Here is a 21977-nt window from a genome sequence, read left to right on the forward strand (position 1 = left end):
CTCCAACATTTTGAAAGTGCAATCCAATATATACCTTATATATAAATACCCTTTTCCCGCTTCCTTCTTACCCCTTCTCCAAGTCCCAGATCCTGCACCCTCTATCCTCCCTCTCTTGCCCATCCTCAATCTCTTTCATCAGCCTGGGACAGACGGTTGGGTGCACATGCTCTGGTCTTTGCTTAAGGGATCTGGAGTGCGAGAAGGGCTCTGATCAGCTCTTGGAGCATGCATTTACTGTGGTGTTCTAGGTGCAGGCTTTGGCAGGGTATTTGGATGCATGGGTGCTCAGAGCAATGATAAGGGCTTGGATACAGGACTGGGTTCATGCCAGGGGTAGGAGTTAGTTATGTATGCTCCATTTTGTCACTGCTGGTGACTCCTAGATGGTGGTGGAGTGTGCCTAAGGCAGGCTCACCCATGGCCTTGCCCTGTAACACTACCTAAAGCTGCAAGAAAACTCCATCCCTGGTCCTGTGTTGAAAGGATACAGAATGGTATATGTTGAACCCTGACATCAGCACCCCTCTTTTTCCTCCCCTGCCGTGCACACAAAGCAGCAGACTCCCAGGCGTGGTATCAGCTGCAAGGCAAAGTGCAGGACATCCACAGCAGTGGGGGGAGGGGCATTTAAGTGCTGGCACTTGATATCCTCTTGCCCACACCAGTCAGGATCACCTGACAGAGGATACAAGATCTACCAGTATATCCCTATCTACTGGTTGGTGACCACTGCCTCATAGCGACTGTCTGTCCAGGGTCAATGTGTCATATCATAAGAACATAAGAACGGCCGTACTGGGTCAGACCAAAGGTCCATCTAGCCCAGTATCCTGTCTACCGACTGGCCAGCACCAGGTGCCCCAGAGAGGGTGGACCGAAGACAATGATCAAGCGATTTGTCTCCTGCCATCCCTCTCCAGCCTCTGACAAACAGAGGCCAAGGACACCATTTTATCCCCTGGCTAATAGCCTTTTACGGACCTAACCTCCATGAATTTATCCAGCTTCTCTTTAAACTCTATTATAGTCCTAGCCTTCACAGCCTCCTCTGGCAAGGAGTTCCACAGGTTGACAACACGCTGTGTGAAGAAGAACTTCCTTTATTAGTTTTAAACCTGCTACCCATTAATTTCATTTGGTGTCCTCTAGTTCTTCTATTATGGGAACTAATAAATAACTTTTCTTTATCGGCCCTCTCCACACCACTCATGATTTTATAGACCTCTATCATATCCCCCCTCAGTCTCCTCTTTTTCTAAACTGAAAAGTCCCAGTCTCTTTAGCCTCCCCTCATATGGGACTCGTTCCAAACCCCTAATCATTTTAGTTGCCCTTTTCTGAACCCTTTCCAAGGCCAAAATATCTTTTTTTAGGTGAGGAGACCACATCTGTACACAGTATTCAAGATGTGGGCGTACCATAGTTTTATACAGGGGCAGTAAGATATTCTGGGTCTTATTTTCTATCCCTTTCCTAATAATTTCTAGCATCCTATTTGCCTTTTTGACCGCCGCTGCACACGGTGTGGAAGTTTTCAGAGAACTGTCCACGATAACTCCAAGATCTCTTTCCTGATTTGTCGTAGCCAAATTAGCCCCCGTCATACTGTACGTATAGTTGGGGTTATTTTTCCCGATGTGCATTACTTTACACTTATCCACATTAAATTTCATTTGCCATTTTGTTGCCCAATCACTCAGTTTGGTGAGATCTTCTTGGAGTCCCTCACAGTCTGCTTCTGACTTGACTATCCTAAACAGTTTGGTATCATCTGCAAACTTTACTACCTCACTGCTTACCCCTTTCTCCAGATCATTTATGAAGAAGTTGAAAAGGATTGGTCCCAGGACTGACCCTTGGGGTACACCACTAGTTACCCCTCTCCAATCTGAAAATTTACCATTTATTCCTACCTGTCTTTGTTTCCTATCTTTTAACCAGTTCTCAATCCAAGAAAGGACCTTCCCTCTTATCCCATGGCCATGTAATTTACACAAGTATACTATAATCCAAGTATACTATATCTACTGGATCCCCCTTGTCCGCATGTTTGTTAACCCCTTCAAAGAACTCTAATAGATTAGTAAGACAGGATTTCCTTTTACAGAAACCATGTTGACTTTTGTCCAACAAATTATGTTCTTCTACATGCTTCACTATTTTATTCTTTACTATTGTTTCGACTAGTTTGCCCGGTACTGAAGTTAGACTTACCGGTCTGTAATTGCCAGGATCGCCTCTAGAGCCCTTTTTAAATATTGGTGTCACGTTGGCTACCTTCCAGTCATTAGGTACGGAAGCCGATTTAAAGGATAGGTTACAAACCACAGATCATAGCTCAGCAATTTCCCATTTAAGTTCTTTTAGAACCCTTGGATGAATGCCATCTGGTCCCGGAGATTTGTTAACATTAAGTTTTTCTATTTGTTCCAAAACCTCCTCTAATAACACTTCAATCCGGGACAGTTCCTCAGATTCATCACCCACAAAGGACGGTGCAGATTCAGGAATCTCCCCAATGTCCTCAGCCGTGAAGACTGAAGCAAAGAAATCATTTAGTTTCTCCGCAATGGCTTTATCATCCTTGATTGCTCCTTTTATAGCTTGATCATCTAGGGGACCCACAGGCTTTTTAGCAGGCTTCCTGCTTCTAATGTACTTAAAAAACATTTTGTTATTTCTTTTTGAGTTTTTGGCTAGCTGTTCCTCAAAATCTTTTTTTGCTTTTCTTATTACATGTTTACACTTGATTTGACAGTGTTTCTGTTCCTTTCTATTTATCTCACTAGGATTGGACTACCACTTCTTAAAAGATACCTTTTTGTCCCTCACTGCTTCTTTTACATGGTGGTTAAGCCACGGTGACTCTTTTTTAGGTCTCTTGCTATGTTTTTTAATTTGGGGTAGACATTTAAGTTGAGCCTCTATTATGGTGTCTTTAAAAAGTTTCCATGCAGCTTTCAGGGATTTGGCTCTAGTCACTGTGCCTTTTAATTTCTGTTTAACTAACCTCCTCATTTTTGCATAATTCCCCTTTTTGAAATTAAATGCCAGGGTGCTGGACTGCTGAGGTGTTCTTCCCACCACAGGAATGTTGAATGTTATTATATTATGGTCACTATTCCAAAGCGGTCCTGTAACGGTTATATCCTGGACCTGATCCTGCACTCCACTCAGAACTAAATCGAGAATTGCCTCTCCCCTTGTGGGTTCCTGCACCAGCTGCTCCAAGAAGCAGTCATTTAAGCCATTGAGAAATTTGATCTCCACTTCTCTTCCAGAGGTGACATGTATTCAGTCAATATAGGGGTAATTAGAATCACCCATTATTATAGAGTTCTTTATTTTGGTAGCCTCTCTAATCTCCCTCAGCATTTCTATGTCAGTATCGCTGTCCTGGTCAGGTGGTCGGTAATATATCCCTACTGATAATTTCTTATTATTATATCACCGCAGGTCCAGCCCTGCTCCACCCAGCCTCGTACAAGGGCACTGCTTACAAACTGACATACAGTAGCCCTCCTGGCACTGAGCTGATGCCATCATGCTTCTTCTTATTGTGGGCAGGCCCATGCCGCACTGTGCTACCCTGCCTAGCACCCCTCTAGCCCCCTAAACCCAATGCCACAGCACCCAGAGACCCCCACAAATTACTACGCCTATTGCCCTCCCACAGACCGCTATGCCCTGTGCCCCCACATAATCCCCCACCAATATTCATTAACTGTTCAGTTCCCCCCATATTCCCACCAGCACAACTGCAGTGCTCCTCAGACCCCCCACGCTTCACAGTGCACTGACACCCATAGATCTATCTCCCCCACTGCACATCCCCCCTTCACTTCCCACCACCTCACCAGTCCACTGTCCACAATACCAAGCCTTGATAACAGGCGAGGGTCCAGACCCATCTGTGTTACTGTGCCTGCTGCCACAGTGCCATTGTATTTCCCTTAATAAAACTCAGTTGTGGTGTTTGGCTTGGCTATTTCACAACACCAACAGAAAGTGGAGGGTTGAATCTGAAATCATTGCCTTGATACTGACAGTCCCCTTGAAAAACGGTTAGAGTCCAATCGTCTAGGCTATCCACATTAACAGGGTGGTCAGGCTAATCAGGGAGCAAGGATGCTCTTAGTTTCCTGTGCTCTGTGTGTGCTTGATTACCCTTGTTCAGACACATTTGGCCCCAGCTTAGCATAGAGCTAGTCTTGCCAGATGTTTTCACCAATACTGCGCACACTTCCCATTACGTCACAATGGACATTCCATCGTCCTGATCACATGCTGAAGACAGTGCTATTGAATCAATAATACTTTATAAATTGTTTTCGAAAATAGAAAGTTAAAATAATGGACTGACTGCCTGTCTGTTCAAAACTGTACACCTGGGAACCCTACATAGAGCATTTCTCAGAGCTGAGCTGTGGATCTGAGCAGGGCCAGAGACACAGGTGCCACAAAATCAGCACAGGAAGCATGTCAGTGTTCGTAGCAGAGTCACAGAAGCAGGCCACAGAGCAGACTTGTGCTGTATTCAAAGCTGCAACAACCAGAGCCAGGGTGGCCAGACAATCATCCATGTGAACTAGACGCAGATTAGAATCATTTCTAAGGAACAGTGAAACTGGAGATGAGTCATAGGGGTGGAGCTGGAACCATCTGGAGCCAGTTTCATTCAGGGGGACACTGGGCAGTAGTCCTAGTGTACTGAGATTCCCCCAGGCAAGAGTACAGCTGCAACATGAGAGGATTTTTCCAGCGCCAGAGCACGTGTCTGAGCCACATCATGTCCGCACTACAGCCAGGTCCTGAGATGGGGCCTGTGACTTGTGATGAACAGAAATAACTTCCCTTGCATTCCTCATACACTGTGATATCCCAGGGTATGTCTACACTACAAAGTTAGTTCGAACTAACTTTCATAGCTGCTACACGAGCGCTCTGTTAGTTCGAATTTAATTCGAACTAACGGAGCGCTTAGTTCGAACTAGGTAATCCTCATTCCACGAGGATTAAGCCTAGTTCGAACTTACTAGTTTGAATTAAGGGCTGTGTAGACCCTTAATTCGAACTAGTGGGAGGCTAGCCCTCCCCAGGTTTCCCTGGTGGCCACTCTGGCCAACACCAGGGAAACTCTATTGCCCCCCTCCCAGCCCCGGAGCCCTTAAAGGGGCACGGGCTGGCTACGGTGCCCGTGCCAGGTGCAAGTCTGCCAGCACCCAGACAGCAGACCCTGCACCTGGCACAGATCAAGCCACCCACCCGATACCCCCCAGCCCTCCCCCTCTTCCCGGGACCAGGCTGGCGGCTCCTGGGAGTTTGCCCGGGACCGCAAGAGGCGGGCACCCGCCTGGTCTAGTGCGGACATCGTGGACCTTGTCCACAATCTCCGCACTAGGCACAGGAAAGTGGCCGGCTAGGGCAGGAGAGCTGCCAGCCTGGACACCCAGGAGCAGGAGTGCATGAAAATCAGAGTGGTCCAGTGAGACCCCTGTGCCATCCCTCTCCAGCGTTCCACAAACCTTGGCCAGGGACACCACTCCTACCCCCTGGCTAATAGCACTCCATGGACCCAACCTCCATGACTTGATCTCACTTCCCTTTAAACTCTGTTCTAGTTGTAGCCTTCACAGCCTCCTGCAGCAAGGAGTTCCACAGGTTGACTCTTTGCTTTGTGAAGAACAACTTTCTGTTACTAGTTTGAAGCCTGCTACCCATTCCTTTCCTTTGGTGTCCTCTAGTCCTTCTTTATGGGAACTAATGAAGAACTTTTCTGTATGCACCCTCTCCACCCAACTCCTGCTTTTAGAGACCTCTATCCTGTCCCCCCTCCGTCTCCTCTTTTCTAAGCTGAAAAGTCCCAGTCTCTTTAGCCTCTCTTCATATGGGACCTGTTCCCAACCCCTGATCATTTTAGTTGCCCTCCCCTCTCCCAGCCTCTCTCTTCCCCTCTCCCACCTCCTTTTCCCAGTCTCCCCCAGTTTTGTTCAACAAAGACAGATTCCGTTTTTGAACACAATTGTCCTTTATTTTGTACATCAAGAAGAGGGGCTAGGGAAGGGTAAGTGGAAGAAGGTGAGGGAGGAATGGGGCACGAGCCCTCGATGGGGAGGACTGGGCTGGCTCTGCGGGCTTTTGGGGTGGAAGCTCTCCTGCAGCCCCCCCGATTGCCCCTTCTCCCCAGATGGCAGCCTGCGGCAAGTGCAGTCGGGCTGATGGCCGAGTGGTGTGATGTGCCCAGTGTGGGTACTCTGGGCACTCCAAGCCAGGACTGCTTTGCAAGCGGGGCACCCCTGAGAACTGTCTGTCCGGGGTGGGGGTGGGGTCCCTTTAAGCACAGCCCTCGGCTAGCCTGAGACAGCATCTCCACGCTCTAAGTCCTCCTCTGATGCCTTGCCGGCACTGCTTCCGGCCATCCTTAACCACAGTTCAGGGTCCACTTAATGTGGACATGCTAGTTTGAATTAGCAAAACGCTAATTCGAACTAGTTTTTAGTTCTAGACGCGTTAGTTCGAATTAGCTTAGTTCGAATTAACTAATTCGAACTAAGTTAGTTGGAACTAACTCTGTAGTGTAGACGTACCCCCAGAGAGCAGAGCCTCTGAGAGACAAGAGATGGATACAACCCGACCGACGGGGAGCACAAGGAAACAATCTCACGCTCGCTCGCGGTGAGCGTGACTGGCCGTGGTTACCACACTCTCTCTCTCACACACACGCTCTCTCTCTCTCTTTCATACGGGGATGGGGGTGGCCGACTGACCTGACCCACCCCTCCCTGCCCTTTGCTCTCCGCCCTCCGTGCCTGGCTGGGCCCCTAGGACGGACTCTCCTCTCCTGGTACCCAGTCCTCTGGAGGCAGTGGATGGAGAGTACTTGGGGTTACAGGCCCCACCTCCAGTTTTCTGAGGGGGTTCCCACCAGAAGGGGGCCAGCAGCAGCCTTTGGCACCGGGCAGGAGGAAAGGGACGGGAGCTGCTTCCCGCCATGGGGGTGAGGGGCAATGGACGATAGAGAAGGCTTGACTTGGGTCTTTGCAGGGATCGTCTCTTCCTCCCCTGCGGACGGAGGCCGCTTCTCCCTTCCTGCCCAAGGAAAGGCAGCGAACTCCTCCAAGCTGCTGCTGGCCAGAGACACAACCCAGCCACCTCCTACGTGGGCAGGGAGGGGCTAAGCCCTGAGGCTGCCTTGTGCACCAGAGTCCGGGGGCCCTGAGTGCCGAGGTCGGCCACGGGACCCCACCACTGAGCCCCCTCAGAGAGCCAGCCAGAGAGGTGGCAGCACTGGGGAGGGTGCCTGGGGCACAGAACAGCCCTGCACTGCCTGGGGGCAGGGCATAGGGAGGGGGGGGGAGTGTGTAAAGAGGCTGCCAAGCCACTGCCTGGTGGGCCGCTGCTGTGATGCTTGCAAGGTCGGGACACAGCAAGGCTGGAAATGCTTCCTCCTGCCGCTTTGCTGAGGTGTGGAGAATCTCCCTGGTGCCAGCGCTGTGCGGGGGCTTTGACTCATACAGGGCTTGGCTTTTCCTTTCCACTGACCTTGCCTAGAGCTTGAGCTTCTCCAGTGCAGCCAGAGGCAGGGGGCGGGGGAGGAAGGCGTCTGCTGGCAAGGATGTGGGTGAACTGAGGGCTCCAACCAAGTCTGGGTCCCCGCACAGCGCTGGGAGCAGGATGCACCCTGCTGGGGGAGGGGCTGTGGAGGAGCAGCAGGACTGTGGGGGTGAAGGGGCACAGCCGGGAGAGGACAGCGGGGGGTGGGGGAGAAGATGGTTGAGCCACAGGGTGACACGTATCCAGTCATTGCAGGGAGCAGCCCGTGCAGGTGAGGAGCGAGGGGGCTGCTGGCCAAGAGGAGGCACCGTGGCAGGGACGGTGCCCACAGACCAGGAAGGGGAGCAGCCGCCCCTGCACCCTGCAGCTTCGCCCGACTCCTGCCTTGCTCCCCCACCCTATCGCCAGCCTCTGGACCCCCCCACCCCCATTGCTGGGGGGTGGGCAAGCAGGGATCTGGCAGCTGCAGGACCCGCCAGTCCTGGTGGGAGAGGAGAGGCAGAAAATACAGGACAGTTTGCTGCTTTGTTAAAAATAGGTGCGGCGCTTGAGGAACGTACAGGCCTCGACACGGGGCCGCCCCTTTGGAACCAGAACCACAAAGCAGCCGCCCGCCTTGGAAATGGCGAGTAAATGCCTAAGCGTGTTCCAGAGCTGAGTCACACAGAAAGATCCCCACGCGCACAGCAGCGAATAACTTAACATTGTCCTCCTGCGCCCCTGTCCGACCGCCTCCTCTAACCGCGCCCAGCCACTGAGTTACGTCTTATTCTTGTATTCGACCCGGCAGTTCTCAGCCTGCGGGTCGCAACCAGCACTGGGCGGTGGGACGTCTGGGTCTCGTGGCTGCAGGGGGCTCAGGTGAGCAGTGGGGGGGGCTAAGGCAGCTCCCTGCCTGGCCTAGAACCTCAGGCTGCCCTGTCCCCCCAGAAGCGGCCGGCAGCAGGCCCGGCTCCTAGGTGTGTGGAGCGCCCAGGGCTCTGTGCCCTGCCCCTGCCTTGAGCACTCGCTCTGCACTCCCATGGGCTGGGAACCTGCTGCTGGCTACTTCTGGGAGCAGCCTGGTCTATAGTGCCCCCTCCCCCCCTGCACTGCTGCCTGGGAGCTGCTGGAGATAAACCCCTCCTGTCCCAACTCTGCCCCCCCAAGCCGGAGTTCCCTCTTACACCCCAAAGCTCCCCTCCTCAGCCCACCCTGCAGCCCACCCTCCAGTCCCGTTGTGTTGGGTCACGGCATCAACCGTTGTCTTCCCCGGGACATGAGAAAAAAAGTCTGAAACCCGCTGGGTCAGGAGCAGGATCCACTGGCTCTGCGTTTGCCCAGCCCAGCACAAGGGGGCAGAGAGGGGCCAGCGCCAGGAGCACCCCGGGGCTCACATGCCCGGGACAGGGCAGGGGCAATGGGGGGGGGATGTCAGGGGACGGGCGATGGAGCGAGGTAGGAAGCAGAGATGTCGAAGGTTAATGGGTTAACTGGTGAGCACTCGGCTTCCTGGTTAACTCATGTTAATCCGGAGCCCCGCTGGCTGAACCCCATGTGCCAGACAGACCCCAATCCCTCCATATTGGCTCTTGGATTCTGGCCCTCCCAGCCAGACTTATTGACACCCCCCAAGGCATCCATCTGTCCCCTGCCCCACCTCTCGCCGGCCAGCCCCACCCTGCACCTGGACAGCCAGAACGATACTGCCCCTCCCCCTTTAATTCGTTATCGATTTAAACAATTGATTTGTAAAAATAATTGAAACAGTTGACTGTTTAAATGGGATTTATGTTTAACACCATTAAACCTAACGGGAAGAGGTGGACCCGGGAAAGGCCTCAGAGAAAGGGGCAGAGAAGGGGTGGGGATTTGGGGTGGAGCGAGGCTGGAGCATCCACCAGGACAAACAAACTTAATGCACATGCTACAGATGACTGTGCACCCAGCGGCGGATACGGAAGACAGTCGCTCTGTTCCCTGGTATCCTCCCCCCGTCTGCCTGCTCCCACCTGTTGTCTCTCGTCATACACAGGTTGGACCTCCCTGGTCCAGCACCTGAGCCGTCCCGGATTAGGGAGTTTGTTGGATCAGGGGAGGTCAATGCTCCCCTGCTGGCTGCCCCGCTGCCGGTTCCTCTCCCTGGGGCTCTCGAGGCCGGGGCTCCCCACCCTGCTGTGGCCTGGCTAGTGCTGGCCCAGCCGAGACTCCCTGCCCTGCTGCTCTCTCCCAACCAGGCTTCCCAGGGGCTCCCAACTCAGGGCTTCTTCACTACTGCCAGCCCCACTGAGCCGCTGCCCTGCACTCCACAGACCCTGCACTCTCCAGCTGGTTCCCGCTCTAGGGGCTCTTTGGTCCAGCCCCATTCATCACCTTGCTGGACCACAGATGATGCCAGAGCAGAGTCCTGGATTTGGGAGGTTGAACCTGCACTTGGATTAGACCCCTGGATCCTCTTGTTCTGTGTGTGACCAGCACCCAGCTCCAGGGGGTTCTGGGCCTGGCTGTGACTCCTAGTGGCTTCTGCAACTGGCATAAAAACAAAGACACCGGGGGGAGGGAGGGGGCTGCATGGAGAAAAAGAACTGAAACTGAGTTAAAAGTCACTCCAGTTGGACTAAATGGAAACATGCGATTGCTGGCACTTATCAGAGCGCGAGTGGCAGATTCCAGTTTGACTGATTTCAGCTAAACCAGAATGAATTAATTTGGGACTGGGTCTGTCCCGGGGCCCACTCCCTGCCAAGGCGCCTCCTCCTGGTTGCTCTGGGAATTCGTTCTGTCCAGGTCCCATGTTCCCGTCTGCCTCTTGCTGAGCATCTCACCACCTCCCTCCCTCCTGCTCTGAGCTGCCTGGCACTCGCCAGGGGAGGTGTGTTAGCCAAGGGGCTCTGGGCCTGGCTGTGACTCCTAGTGGCTTCTGTAACGGGGGAGTGGCACTGAACTCAGGTTATGAGTCACTGCAGTTTCACTGGTTGCTGGCGCTTTTCAGAATGTAAGTTTAGAAAGTGACTTAAATGAGTTGCAGGTTTGGGTTCGTCTACACTAGAGAGTTAGGTGGCTGGAGCTATGTCACTCAGAGGTGTGAAAAATTCACACCCCAAGGTACAGTGAACCCAGCCTTACTTCCGCTGTCGATAGCCTGAGGCCAATGGATGAACACTTCCCTCGAACCTAGTGACCCTCTCTCGGAGAGTGGACGATCAACAGCCATGGAAGAGCCACTTTCCCTGCTATGGTGTCTACAGTACAGTCTGCACTGTTGTAGTGTTTCTTTGTGGACGCGCCCTTCCCTCCATGAGAAAGTGTGCTCTTCATTCAGCCTCCAGAGACGAGGTGGGGCTGAGTTGGGCTGCTGTTCTTGCAGGATGACGTCCCTGTAATCAGGATCTCCGGTGCTGTTGGTGGTGGGGTTTCTGCACGCTGCTGCTGTATCTCGAGGATCCTGTGTTACATTTGGCGGCTGGTGGTTTTCTCTGTTTATGTTACCATGTGACGCCGATTTGGCAGGTCTGTGAGCATTGTGGCTCTTCCTATTTGTGTTTAATAAACCCACAGCATCTGTCCCACAGTTCTTTGATATGTGTTTGCCATACATCAGCGTACATCTAGGTGCGGCAAAGCCAGAGAGCTGCTGGTTCAGTGACCGTTTGGCTTGTTTGAACCCTAAACTGGGCCTGTCCCGGGGCCCACTCCCTGCCAAGGCGCCTCCTCCTGGTTGCTCTGGGAATTCGCTCTGTCCAGGTCCCAGGTTCCCGTCTGCCTCTCGCTGAGCATCTCGCCGCCTCCCTCCCTCCCGCTCTGAGCTGCCCGACACTCGCCACGCCTGCTCCATCCTCCAGCCAGGCCACTGTGTTCCCCTTCCAAGACAGCTGAGTCTTTGCCTGGGACACGCTCTGTGGAGTCTGTTCATTCGCTGCCCAGACAACGTCACTTCCCCTGGGAGGGAGGGGAGCCCGGGCCCACCCACTAACCAGCAGCCAAGGGGGGGCTCCATCTTCAACCTTCCCCTCAGCCTTTTCCTGCTCCCTCTCCCCGGGTTTCCTTCCTTCCCTCTCTGATGTCCACAGGGTGGCTACAGGTTTCTCCGCTGCAGCCGCCTTCTGCTGCCAGTGTCCTGGCTTCCCCCAGCCCTGCTGTTCCTTCTGTGCTGGCTCCATTCTCTTTCAGGGGTGGCTTAGCCGCCCAGTTCCCTCAGCTGTGGCCTGCCCCTTCTCAGCCTCACGAGCCCCCTTCTAAGCTAGCCTGGGGGTGAGCAGGGCCCCAGTCCTGCAAGGAGCTTTGCCTGTCCAGGACCGGCTGGAGAACTTGGGTTTCTCAGTCTAAGACTGACGCCCTGCAGCTCAGCTGCATGGAAACACGATGAGGGAATTTCTCCTTTCTCTGCAGCATTTCGGTTTGGTAGGAGCCAGGTCGGCAGCCTCCTTTGGGCCGCTCAGACTGGGAATAACGACTCCCTGCACCAAAGGGCAGGAATTAGCTACACGTCTGCAGACACTTCTGATCCTAGGGCATCCGATGTAAGCGAGGAGCTGATATTAGAATCATAGAAACGTGGGGCAGGAGGGGACCTTGAGTGGTCGTCCAGTGGCTGGTCCAGCAACCTCTCTAGTCCGGCACTCTCTGGCCCAGCAACCTCTCTAGTCCGGCGTGATTGTAGGTAGCTGTATGTGCACATATCCTGGGCGTGACCAAGTTTCCCACAGTCCCATAAGGTTTTTTTGCAGTCTTGACTTTGTGTTGTGTGCTGTTCTTTAGCTCTAATTTACCCCACAATGTCTTCTCAACGCCCACCATCCACTTGTTCCCATTTCCCCTCCCTGCTCCCCTCCCCGTCTCACCTTTCCCCAATTACTCTCCTGTTCCCCTGCCCCCCATTACCCTGACATACTTCCTCCCTTGCCCCCCACTGCCCTCCTGTCCCCCTTCTCTCCTCCTCCTCCAGTGGCTAGATTGGAGGAAGGGGGGAGACCAGCCAACCCCCCCCCTCCCCCACTACTCAAGCCCCACAAGACCTCACTTCACTGTTGCCTTATGATGGTACATGGCGATGGGTCGGCTTCACCTTTGCAAAGGGGCGGGGTCTGGGGCAAAGGGGCGGGGCTAGTGACTGGCCTCCCCAGAGTTGTCTGGGGCTGGAGGCTTTGAATTAACAACATGATGGGGGCTAATTTGGCTACAACAAACCAGGAAAGAGATCTTGGAGTTATCGTGGACAGTTCTCTGAAAACTTCCACGCAGTGTGCAGCGGCGGTCACAAAGGCAAATAGGATGCTAGGAATGATTAAGAAAGGGATAGAGAATAAGCCACAGAATATCTTACTGCCCCTGTATAAAACTATGGTACGCCCACATCTTGAATACTGTGTACAGATGTGGTCTCCTCACCTCAAAAAGGATTGGAAAGGGTTCAGAAAAGGGCAACTAAAATGATTAGGGGTTTGGAACGGGTCCCATATGAGGAGAGGTGAAAGCGACTGGGACTTTTCAGTTTAGAAAAGAGGAGACCGAGGGGGGATATGATAGAGGTCTATAAAATCATGAGTGGTGTGGAGAGGGCAAATAAAGAAAAGTTATTTATTAGTTCCCATAATAGAAGAAATAGAGGACACCAAATGAAATTAATGGGGAGCAGGTTTAAAACTAATAAAAGAAAGTTCTTCTTCACACGGCGTGTAGTCAACCTGTGGAACTCCTTGCCAGAGGAGGCTGTGAAGGCTAGGACTAGAACAGAGTTTAAAGAGAAGCTAGATAATTTCCTGGAGGTTAGGTCCATAAAAGGCTATTAGCCAGGGGATAAAATGGGGTCCTTGGCCTCTGTCTGTCGGAGGCTGGAGAGGGATGGCAGGAGACAAATCGCTTGATCATTGTCTTCGGTCCACCCTCTCTGGGGCACCTGGTGCTGGCCACTGTCGGCAGACAGGCTACTGGGCTAGATGGACCTTTGGTCTGACCCAGTACGGCCGTTCTTATCTTCTTAACATGGCAAAGGGCTGGCGGCTCCCGGCCCTGGTGCTGCTACGTTGCCGGATGCCAACCCGGGGTTGCCGTGGCGATTTGAAGGGCTCCCGACTCTGGCCTTTGCCAGGGTAGCTATTGGGAGCCGGGAGCCGTTTAACCGGCATCCTGCTGCCTGAGCCCCTGCCTGGGAATTCAGTGGTGGGGGCAGCAGGATCGACATCGAAAGGGGCCGGATCTGGCCCCAGGGCCGCCCCTCGCCCGGCCCTGCGCTAGGCGCTGTACAAACACACAGCACAAAGTACAAGCTGCTCAGTGAGACTCAGGGGGCATCGTCCCCCCTCCCCGCCCGTCTCCCCTGCCCCCCAAGAGGGGGGCACCCCTGTGCTGAGGCAGGCAGCCTGTGGGGTGGCAGGACCAGTGGCTCTGGGGTGAGGGTCTCTCTCAGCAAGCGCGGGGCTGCCAGCCCGTGGGGCAGGCGTTGGTCTCCAGCCAGGGACATGCCGGGGGGGAGGTCCCAATTCCTGGGGAAGGGCTGGAGGCCCCTGGGGACTGAGAGGTGCAGGGCGCGGGGCCCGTCGCACCTGGGAATGAACCGGGGACCCCAGAGCTGGGAACAGCAGCTGCTGCTGCAGGAACCGAACTTCCCCTCCCCCAGCCTGGTCCCTCCCCCCCCCCCCCACCCTCCCCCCCCCCTCTGGCTCTGTGACTAAGGCAGGGCGGGGAATGAGTTAGTTTCTCTTTCTATCCCCATGGGAGGCCGAGTCCGTCTCCCCTGCAGACAGTGCGAGAGCATCTCCAGCGCCAGAACGTCCCCTGGACCAGCTGCTGTGAGAGCCGCTCCCAGGTGAGAGGGCTGGGGCTGGGATTGGGAGAAGAGAGCCCCAGTTGTGTGTGTGTGAAGGGGGGTGTCTGGGCCTGGGCTGCCCAGGCTGGGGGGAGGCAGCTGGGGCCAGGACCCCGCTGGGGCTGGTGAAGACAAGCAGAGTTCCTGGGAGTGGGGGAGAGGGAAAGGGAGAGAGAAGAATGTGTGTCTGTGTGAGTGTGAGACTCTCTGTGTGTCTGTGTGTGTCTCCGTGTGACTGTGTCAGTGTGTGAGTGTGAGAGTGAGAGTGTCTCTCTGTGTGTTGTGAGAGTGTCTCTGTGTGTCTCTCTGCGTGAGTGTGTCTGTGTGAGTGTGAGACTGAGAGTGTGTCTCTGTGTGTCTGTGTGTCTCTGTGTGAGTGTGTCTGTGTGAGTGTGAGACTCTGTGTGTCTGTGTGTGTCTCCGTGTGAGTGTGTCAGTGTGTGAGTGTCTCTCTGTGTGTTGTGAGAGTGTCTCTGTGTGTCTCTCTGTGTGAGTGTGTCTGTGTGAGTGTGAGACTGAGTGTCTCTCTGTGTGTCTGTGTGTCTCCGTGTGAGTGTGTCTGTGTGTGTGTGTGTGTCTCTGTGTGAGTGTGAGACTCTGTGTATCTGTGTCTGTGTGTGTCTCTCTGTGTGAGTGTGAGAGTGTCTCTTTGTGTGTCTGTGTGTGTCTCTGTGTGTGTGAGAGTGAGTGTCTCTCTTGCCCGTGAAACGGGAGTTCGAAGTAAAGCCCTAACTCGAATTAGCTGTTATTCCCCCTGCCATGTGTCTGAGGCAGCAGCACTTTGGGGAGCAGTTTCTACCTTGCCAGGGGTTTCTGAACCCTTTTAAGAACTGGGAAGGTGGGATCTAGTCATGTATCAGTGAGAACTTCCCATGCCCTGTGTTCCACGTGGACAACAGGGATGTCTCTGTGACCTTCCAAGTGGTTGTCCACAGAAACTGCCCTTTACACATTCTGGCTGTTCCCTCTTGCACTGCAGATCTGCTAATCGCTGGAGAAGATCTAGAGAGATTCCTGGCCCCGGCTGACCAGAGCTGACTGCCTGCGCTGGTTAGAGCGAGGAGACCCGCACACGTCCCACTGAGATGAGAGGAAAGAATGGATCCTGCTAGGGAAACACTGCGCACCGGCATTTATCCCAGTATCCCTGGACACCCCGAGGGAGCCAGGCCAGGTAACACAAGCCGGGTTCTCAGCACGTCCATGGGGGTCTCTGGCTTCGTGGATTGTCAGGCCAGAAGGGACCAATGTGATTTCTTGTTCTGACCCCTCCCGCTGCCACGCACCCACCGCCTGCTGCTGGGCAGAGCCCAGGCTAGTAAATCTCACCCACTGCTCCCTGCAGCCTGGGGGAGCCAGAGTTTGCAAAGAAGGTGCCAGTTTCTGTCTTGGTGCAGACAGGGTGTTGCAAATACCACAGTGCAGGTGTTGGAGGAGTTTGGGTGACGTCAGTTGCTGTCACTGGAACACCTGTGAGTGTGAGGGCAGGTGTTAAGGTGTTTGTGGTGCCTTAAATACAACTGAAAAATACAGGGAAACCAAACCTGTTCTCAGCCCCAGCTAGCCTGGGGACTGGGGTGAATCCCCCCAGGGTTAGCAGTTGGCATGCCAGGCCAGCCCACACCCCCAAAATCCAGGGGAGCAGGGCTCCTTCCTATGGAGAAAATCCGGGAATGCATGTGGGGATAGGAGCACGAAAAAGCAGGGGCCCTGGTACACACACATCCCTCCCCTCCAGCCCACTGCGAGTCTCAAGAAGCCGGCCTGCCTCTAGCAAGCGACGGCTGCATAGCCAGGTGTCTCAGAAGGGAGCCGTGTTTGTCTGTATCTGCAAAAACCACCACGAGACCTCAGCACCTTAGGGCAGGGCTGGGCGAGATGCACCAGAGGGATCCATCAGCTGTTCAAAATGCATGGTGGTCCATAGATGTTACCGTAGAACACTAGAACCGGAAGGGACCTTGAGATATCATTGAGTCCAGACCCCTGCCCTCATGGCAGGACCCAGCACTATCTAGATCAGGGTGGGCAATTATTTTTGGTGTGGGGGGGCACTTCAAGGTTTTGGATGTCACCAAGGGCTGCAATTTCCTGTGAAGGAGATGTGAGGTCTAGGGTGCAGTCTGGGTACAGAAGGGTGCATGGGATAAGGGACTGGGGTACAGGAGACGACTTGAGGTCTGAGAGGGCATTTGGGTGGCTGTGACTCAAAGCAGGAGAATGGGGTGCAGGATCTGGGAGGGTGTTTGGGTGCAGGAGAGGCTATAGGATCTGGGAGGGAGTTGTGACCTGGGGCAGGACGGTGCAGAGAATTTGGAAAGTGAGCTGGGGAAGGGAGTTGGGGTGTGGGAATGCCTGGGGTGACAGAGGCAGGGTTTGGCTGGGAAGTGCTTAACTAGATGTCTCCCAGCCACCAGCCCTGCAGCACCCCCAAGGCTAAGCGTGGGATATCTACACTGCCCCTTCTCGCATAACAAAAACCCTCTTGGCAATGCCGTTACACCAATTATTTTCAGGAATAACGACATTGTGCAAGAGGGTTTTTCTCGCGCAAGAAGGGGCCGTGTAGATGCTCCTTCTGGCGCAAGAGCCTCTTCTGAAAAAAATGGCAGCTCATTAGGTATGCAAATGAGGCTGGGTGATATTCCACACTTAGATTCATTTGCATATTTCTAATGCAAGAAGCTGTGAGTGTAGACACAGCCTAGGAGGATACATCTGCTGCTGCCTGATATTTGGGACACTGCAGAGGAATGTGCATCTGTCACATCTACACCACGGTCTTCTTTCTCTGCACGGGACTCCAGTGCACCTCCAAATGAGATTTGTGGAGGGGTGCGGTAGGGATAAGCATGGTGGTTTTTTGGTTTGTTTGTTTGTTTGGGGTTTCTTCCACAGGGCTGTGGAAGCTGAGTGTGGGGGCCGGAAATGAATCTATAGCAGGGCAGCCAAGCAAGGGGGATGACATGAACTTCCCCATCTAGCAGACAAAGCCAAAACTGATCTTCAGCCACCTGCAACAGCTCTGGGTTGTGGGTTTTTCTTTTTTAATTAGAGGTTCTTTCTGTAAACATCCTCTGAAGAATTTTTGCCCAACGATAATCTGAGATCAGACAGCAAAGCGCTCCTGGCACCCAGGTAGCGCAGACCCTGATGTAGCCACTGACCAGGGATCTACAAAGGGATCTAGGGGTCAGAGTGGACCACAAGTTGAATATGAGTCAACAGGGTGATGCTGTTGCCAAAAAAGCAAATATGATTCTAGGATGTATCAACAGGTGTGTTGTAAGCAAAACTCGTGAAGTCATTCTGCCGCTCTACTCTGCACTAGTTAGGCCTCAGCTGGAGTACTGTGTCCAGTTCTGGGCGCCACATTTCAAGAAAGATGTGGAGAAATTGGAAAGGGTTCAGAGAAGAGCGACAAGAATGATTAAAGGTTTAGAGAACATGACCTATGAAGCCAGGCTTCATGAACTGGGCTTGTTTAGTTTGGAAAAAAGAAGATTAAGGGGGGGACATGATAGCGGTTTTCAAATATCTAAGAGGGTGTCACAAGGAGGAAGGAGAAAATTTGTTCCTCTTGGTTTCTGAGGACAGGACAAGGAGTAATGGGCTTAAAGTGCAGCAGGGGAGGTTTGGATTGGACATTAGGAAAAAATTCCTCACTGTCGGGGTGGTCAAATATTGGAATAAATTGCCAAGGGAGGTGGTGGAATCTCCCTCTCTGGAGATATTTAAGAACAGGTTAGATAGACATCTGTCAGGGATGGTGTAGACGGAGCTTGGTCCTGCCTTGAGGGCGGGGGGCTGGACTCGATGACCTCTCGAGGTCCCTTCCAGTCCTATGATTCTATGATTCTATGACTTTCTCTTTCAGGCAACTGCCATGGCTGCCAGCTCAGGAAACAGGTGGCATGTACAGTCGCATTGGCGGTTGTACTTGTCGGTCTCATTGTTCCGATTGCAGTTCTGTCAGGTGAGTGGCTAATCCCGGTGTGTGTGTGATTGGTTTACACCAAGGCAGCTGCATCGCGCAGGGCAGAGAAAAATTCCATGCTTAGGTCACGCCGATCCCCGGTGTAGACTCAGGCTGCGAATGGTATGTGTGTGATACGTTTACATTTAGCTGATTGCATGGCTCAGGGCAGAGAAAAATCCCATGCTCAGAGCAAGGTGGTGAGGTCACGCCGACCCCGGTGTAGATTCGGGCTGTGAATGGTTAACCGGTTAACCAGCAAAGATCACCCACTGGTTATGGTGAACGGGCAGCCTGGCCAGGCCCGGCTGGGCTGGAACAGCTCCCCACCTGCCCACAGTGAGGCACCGTGGGCCTGTCCTGTCCCAAGCAGCCCTTGGCCACAGAACAGGGACCACTCTACATAATGGTTAACTAGTTAACTGATTAAATGGGATTTTACATGCCTCATGTAGACACGGCTGGATCAACTGAAGGATCCTTCCGCTGACCTAGCTACGGCCTCTGGGATGGGGGGATTAACTGCAGCGACAGGGAAAAACCCTTCTGTGGAGATAGGAAGTGTCTACACTCTGTCACTATAGGGGTCCGGCTGCAGAATTTCAGGGCCCCCGTGATGTAGAGATTCCCATAGTCACTGGCCCTCACCGTGTGGGTATTTGCTGTGCAGGAGGGGAATGCATCTTCCGCCTGCTCCCCCCCATAGTCTGCAATGACAAAACGGGCCCTTGGCGCGGTAGTTACCACGGCAACCCACAGCATCCCCCTCAGTGCCGTGGGACACGCACGTGAATGGAATTTTGCCTCCCAAGCCCCGCGGAGACTCCCCTGGCCTGGCCGTGTGGCTGTGCCAGTGTTATATAGACTCAGCCTTTGCAAGACTTTTCTGTCCGTGTTGGAACGCCACCTCCCTGAGCCAAATCCATCCCTAGCAGAGCCTGAGACAACCCCCCCTTTCTGCCCCAGGCCCTGCACTTGCTCTGCCTCTCCCTGGCCCCACGTTGCTGAGGTGAGGGAGGGCCAGGGTGGTCCTCTCTCCCTAGAGCAGCCTGAAAGCTGCCCTCCTCCTCCCCAGCCCCACCCCAGAGCAAAGATCTAAATACAGGAAAACAAAAAATGAATGAAGTTAAGGATCCGAGTAATGAGGTGTCAATCTCCTAGGCTGTGTCTACACTGGCCACTTATTCCGGAAAATCAGCCGCTTTTCCGGAATAACTTGCCAGCTATACTGGCCGCTTGAATTTCCGGAAAAGCAATGACGATCTACTGTAAGAAATCAGCCGCTTTTCCAGAATAACTTGCCAGCTGTCTACACACTGGCTGCTTGAATTTCCGGAAAAGCACTGACGATCTACTATAAGAAATCAGCCGCTTTTCAAGGAAATACTATGCTGCTCCCATTAGGGCAAAAGTCCTTTTTCTGGAAAACTGTTCCGGAAAAGGGCCAGTGTAGACAGCACAGTACTGTTTTCTGAAAAAAAGCCCTGATCGCGAAAATGACGATCGGGGCTTTTTTGCGGAAAAGCGCGTCTAGATTGGCCACGGACGCTTTTCCACAAAAAGTGCTTTTCCGGAAAAGCATCCTGCCAATGTAGACGCGCTTTTATAACGGAAAACTGTTGCGTTTTAAGCATTTCCGGAAAAGGGTGCCAGTGTAGACATAGTCCTAGTGTTTTATAAATATCAAAAGTAGCTACATTTCTGATAGTCCGAAGCCTGGGACAAGCCACGAGTCTCGCTTCCAAAATCATGAGATTGACTTTGGAAATCAGGTGTCTTTAAAGAGAGGACTTCAGTGCTGGTTATAACCCTGCAGCCCAAGCCTCATGAACCTGAATCAGTTGACACAGGCCAGCCTTGAGTGCCTGATTGCTGTATAGATGTGCTCTGGGAGACGCAGTGTAGGCTGTCTCCTTGGCGTCCGCATGAAATAGCCCTGTCTTTAGGCTGGTTACATTGATTCTGGGTTTGACCTACACGTGCGGTAACAGTGGCTGCTTAGAGTAAAGATCATATTGTAACTTGGGCCTAACAAATTCACCCTTACTTCCGTGCTGCTGGGCTCCCAGCTGGCAGCAACTGCTCTCCGGCTGCCCAGCTCTGAAGGCAGTGCAGAGATAAGGGCGGCTGTATCGTAACCTCCCTGCAATAGCTTTGCGGTGCCTTTTTGTGTCAGGGTCCCCCAGTTTGTGAAACGCTGAGTCTTAAGGGTTTTATGTGTTTATATTTTGACATGTTTGGCTGCAACGCCGTGACATGTAAGATTGCAATATCTTCATCCGAGAAAGACTCGATTTTTTAAAAATGTGATGACTGTGAAATTTAGGAAAATGGACTGAGAATTTGGTAGGGCCCGAATCCCAACGGATATGTGGATGAAGAAGTTTAGAGCTCTTGGCTTATTTCCATCGGGGGGGGAGGCATTTGTGTCAGGGCGCGGAGAGAATAATTCACTCTGAACCATGTGTTTCTCGCTCTCTTTCAGTGCTAGTATCTAAAACCCCGCCCCGGCTCATGCCCTGGTGCCCGGACGGCTGGCTCGGATACCAAGGGAAGTGCTACTATTTCTCCGAGGCTGAACTGAGCTGGAATGACAGCCGGATGAACTGCTCTGCCTTCGGCGCGTCGCTGGCTGGGATTGACAGCAAGCAGCAGCTGGTGAGAAGAGACAGACAGACGCAGAGTCTGTTGGTGACAGGGGCTTTGCCAGAGTGATGGCCAAGGTCTGCAAAGGACTCCGGGGCTTTGGCCCCAGGTGTCTAAAAGAGCCTGAAGCTGCAGGATGAGGACCCTGGTTGGCATCTGTGCTCCTCAGGCGCCATTTAAGAGCAAGGCCTCTCGGAGAGGGAGCTGGAGTTTCCATGGTGCCTGGGCCTAGACTGTGGAGTGGACTCGCCTGGGAGCTCAGGACCGTCCAGACCCTCCCCACCTGCTGCTCCACGAGCGAGGGGCATGTCTGTGGGCTGGCTGCTCGGGTATCAGTGTAACCCACGGAAGAGGAGACCGCGGGTTCCATGCTGTGGTGGCCCACAGTGGATCTGAGCCCTCACAGCCCCTGACTGGAGAGGATTGGTGCTTCAGCTCCCGCCAGCAGGACTAGTGATTTCTGGCTAGGGAGGTTCCCGGCGGACATCCCCGTTGTGTCAGCCAAGATGGCGGCCTGCACACACGCACGTAGCGTGAGCACCTCCAATAACAAACCCTACCAAAACAAACCACTCCACTGACACCTGCACACAAGGCCGCCCTCCCATGGGAGAGAGAAGGAATCACCTGGCTTCCTTCATGAATGGCAGATGCTCTGCTACCTGGGGAAATGGGAGACGCCCTTCCGTAGACCAGTGTGGGCACCTAGGATGGAGACTGAAAGGGGACATGTTGGCAGTTTTCCCATGCCTAAAGGGGTGTGACGAAGAAGAGGGAGAAAAATTGTTCTCCTTGGCCTCTGAGGACAGGACAAGAAGCAATGGGCTTAAACTGCAGCAAGGGAGGTTTAGGTTGGACATTAGGAAAAATTTTCTACCTGTCAGAGAGGTTAAACACTGGAATAAATTGCCTAGGGAGGTTGTGGAGTCTCCATCTCTGGAGATATTGAAGAGCAGGTTGGACAGACTAGGGATGCTAGAATGAGATTAATCAACGAATTGAATAGTTGATGGG

The 21977-nt window shown here is 53.2% G+C and overlaps 1 protein-coding gene across 2 annotated transcripts in view; it reads left to right on the forward strand.

The window, feature by feature from the left end:
• The window catches only part of LOC102463843 (C-type lectin domain family 2 member B-like), a 56988-nt gene that overhangs the window by 31322 nt on the left and 3689 nt on the right, over positions 1-21977 (forward strand). The window contains exons 6-9 of one of the 2 annotated variants that reach the window (XM_075913827.1): positions 14254-14341; positions 15321-15515; positions 18219-18317; positions 20803-20975. In XM_075913827.1, the coding sequence (XP_075769942.1) occupies positions 15440-15515; positions 18219-18317; positions 20803-20975 (348 nt within the window). In that variant the 5' untranslated portion in view covers positions 14254-14341; positions 15321-15439. The remainder of the gene's footprint in view (positions 1-14253; positions 14342-15320; positions 15516-18218; positions 18318-20802; positions 20976-21977) is intronic. The other variant, XM_075913828.1, reaches the window with a different exon arrangement.

This window comes from Pelodiscus sinensis, chromosome 32, assembly GCF_049634645.1.
Source record: "Pelodiscus sinensis isolate JC-2024 chromosome 32, ASM4963464v1, whole genome shotgun sequence".
Classification (NCBI taxonomy): Eukaryota; Metazoa; Chordata; order Testudines; family Trionychidae; genus Pelodiscus; species Pelodiscus sinensis.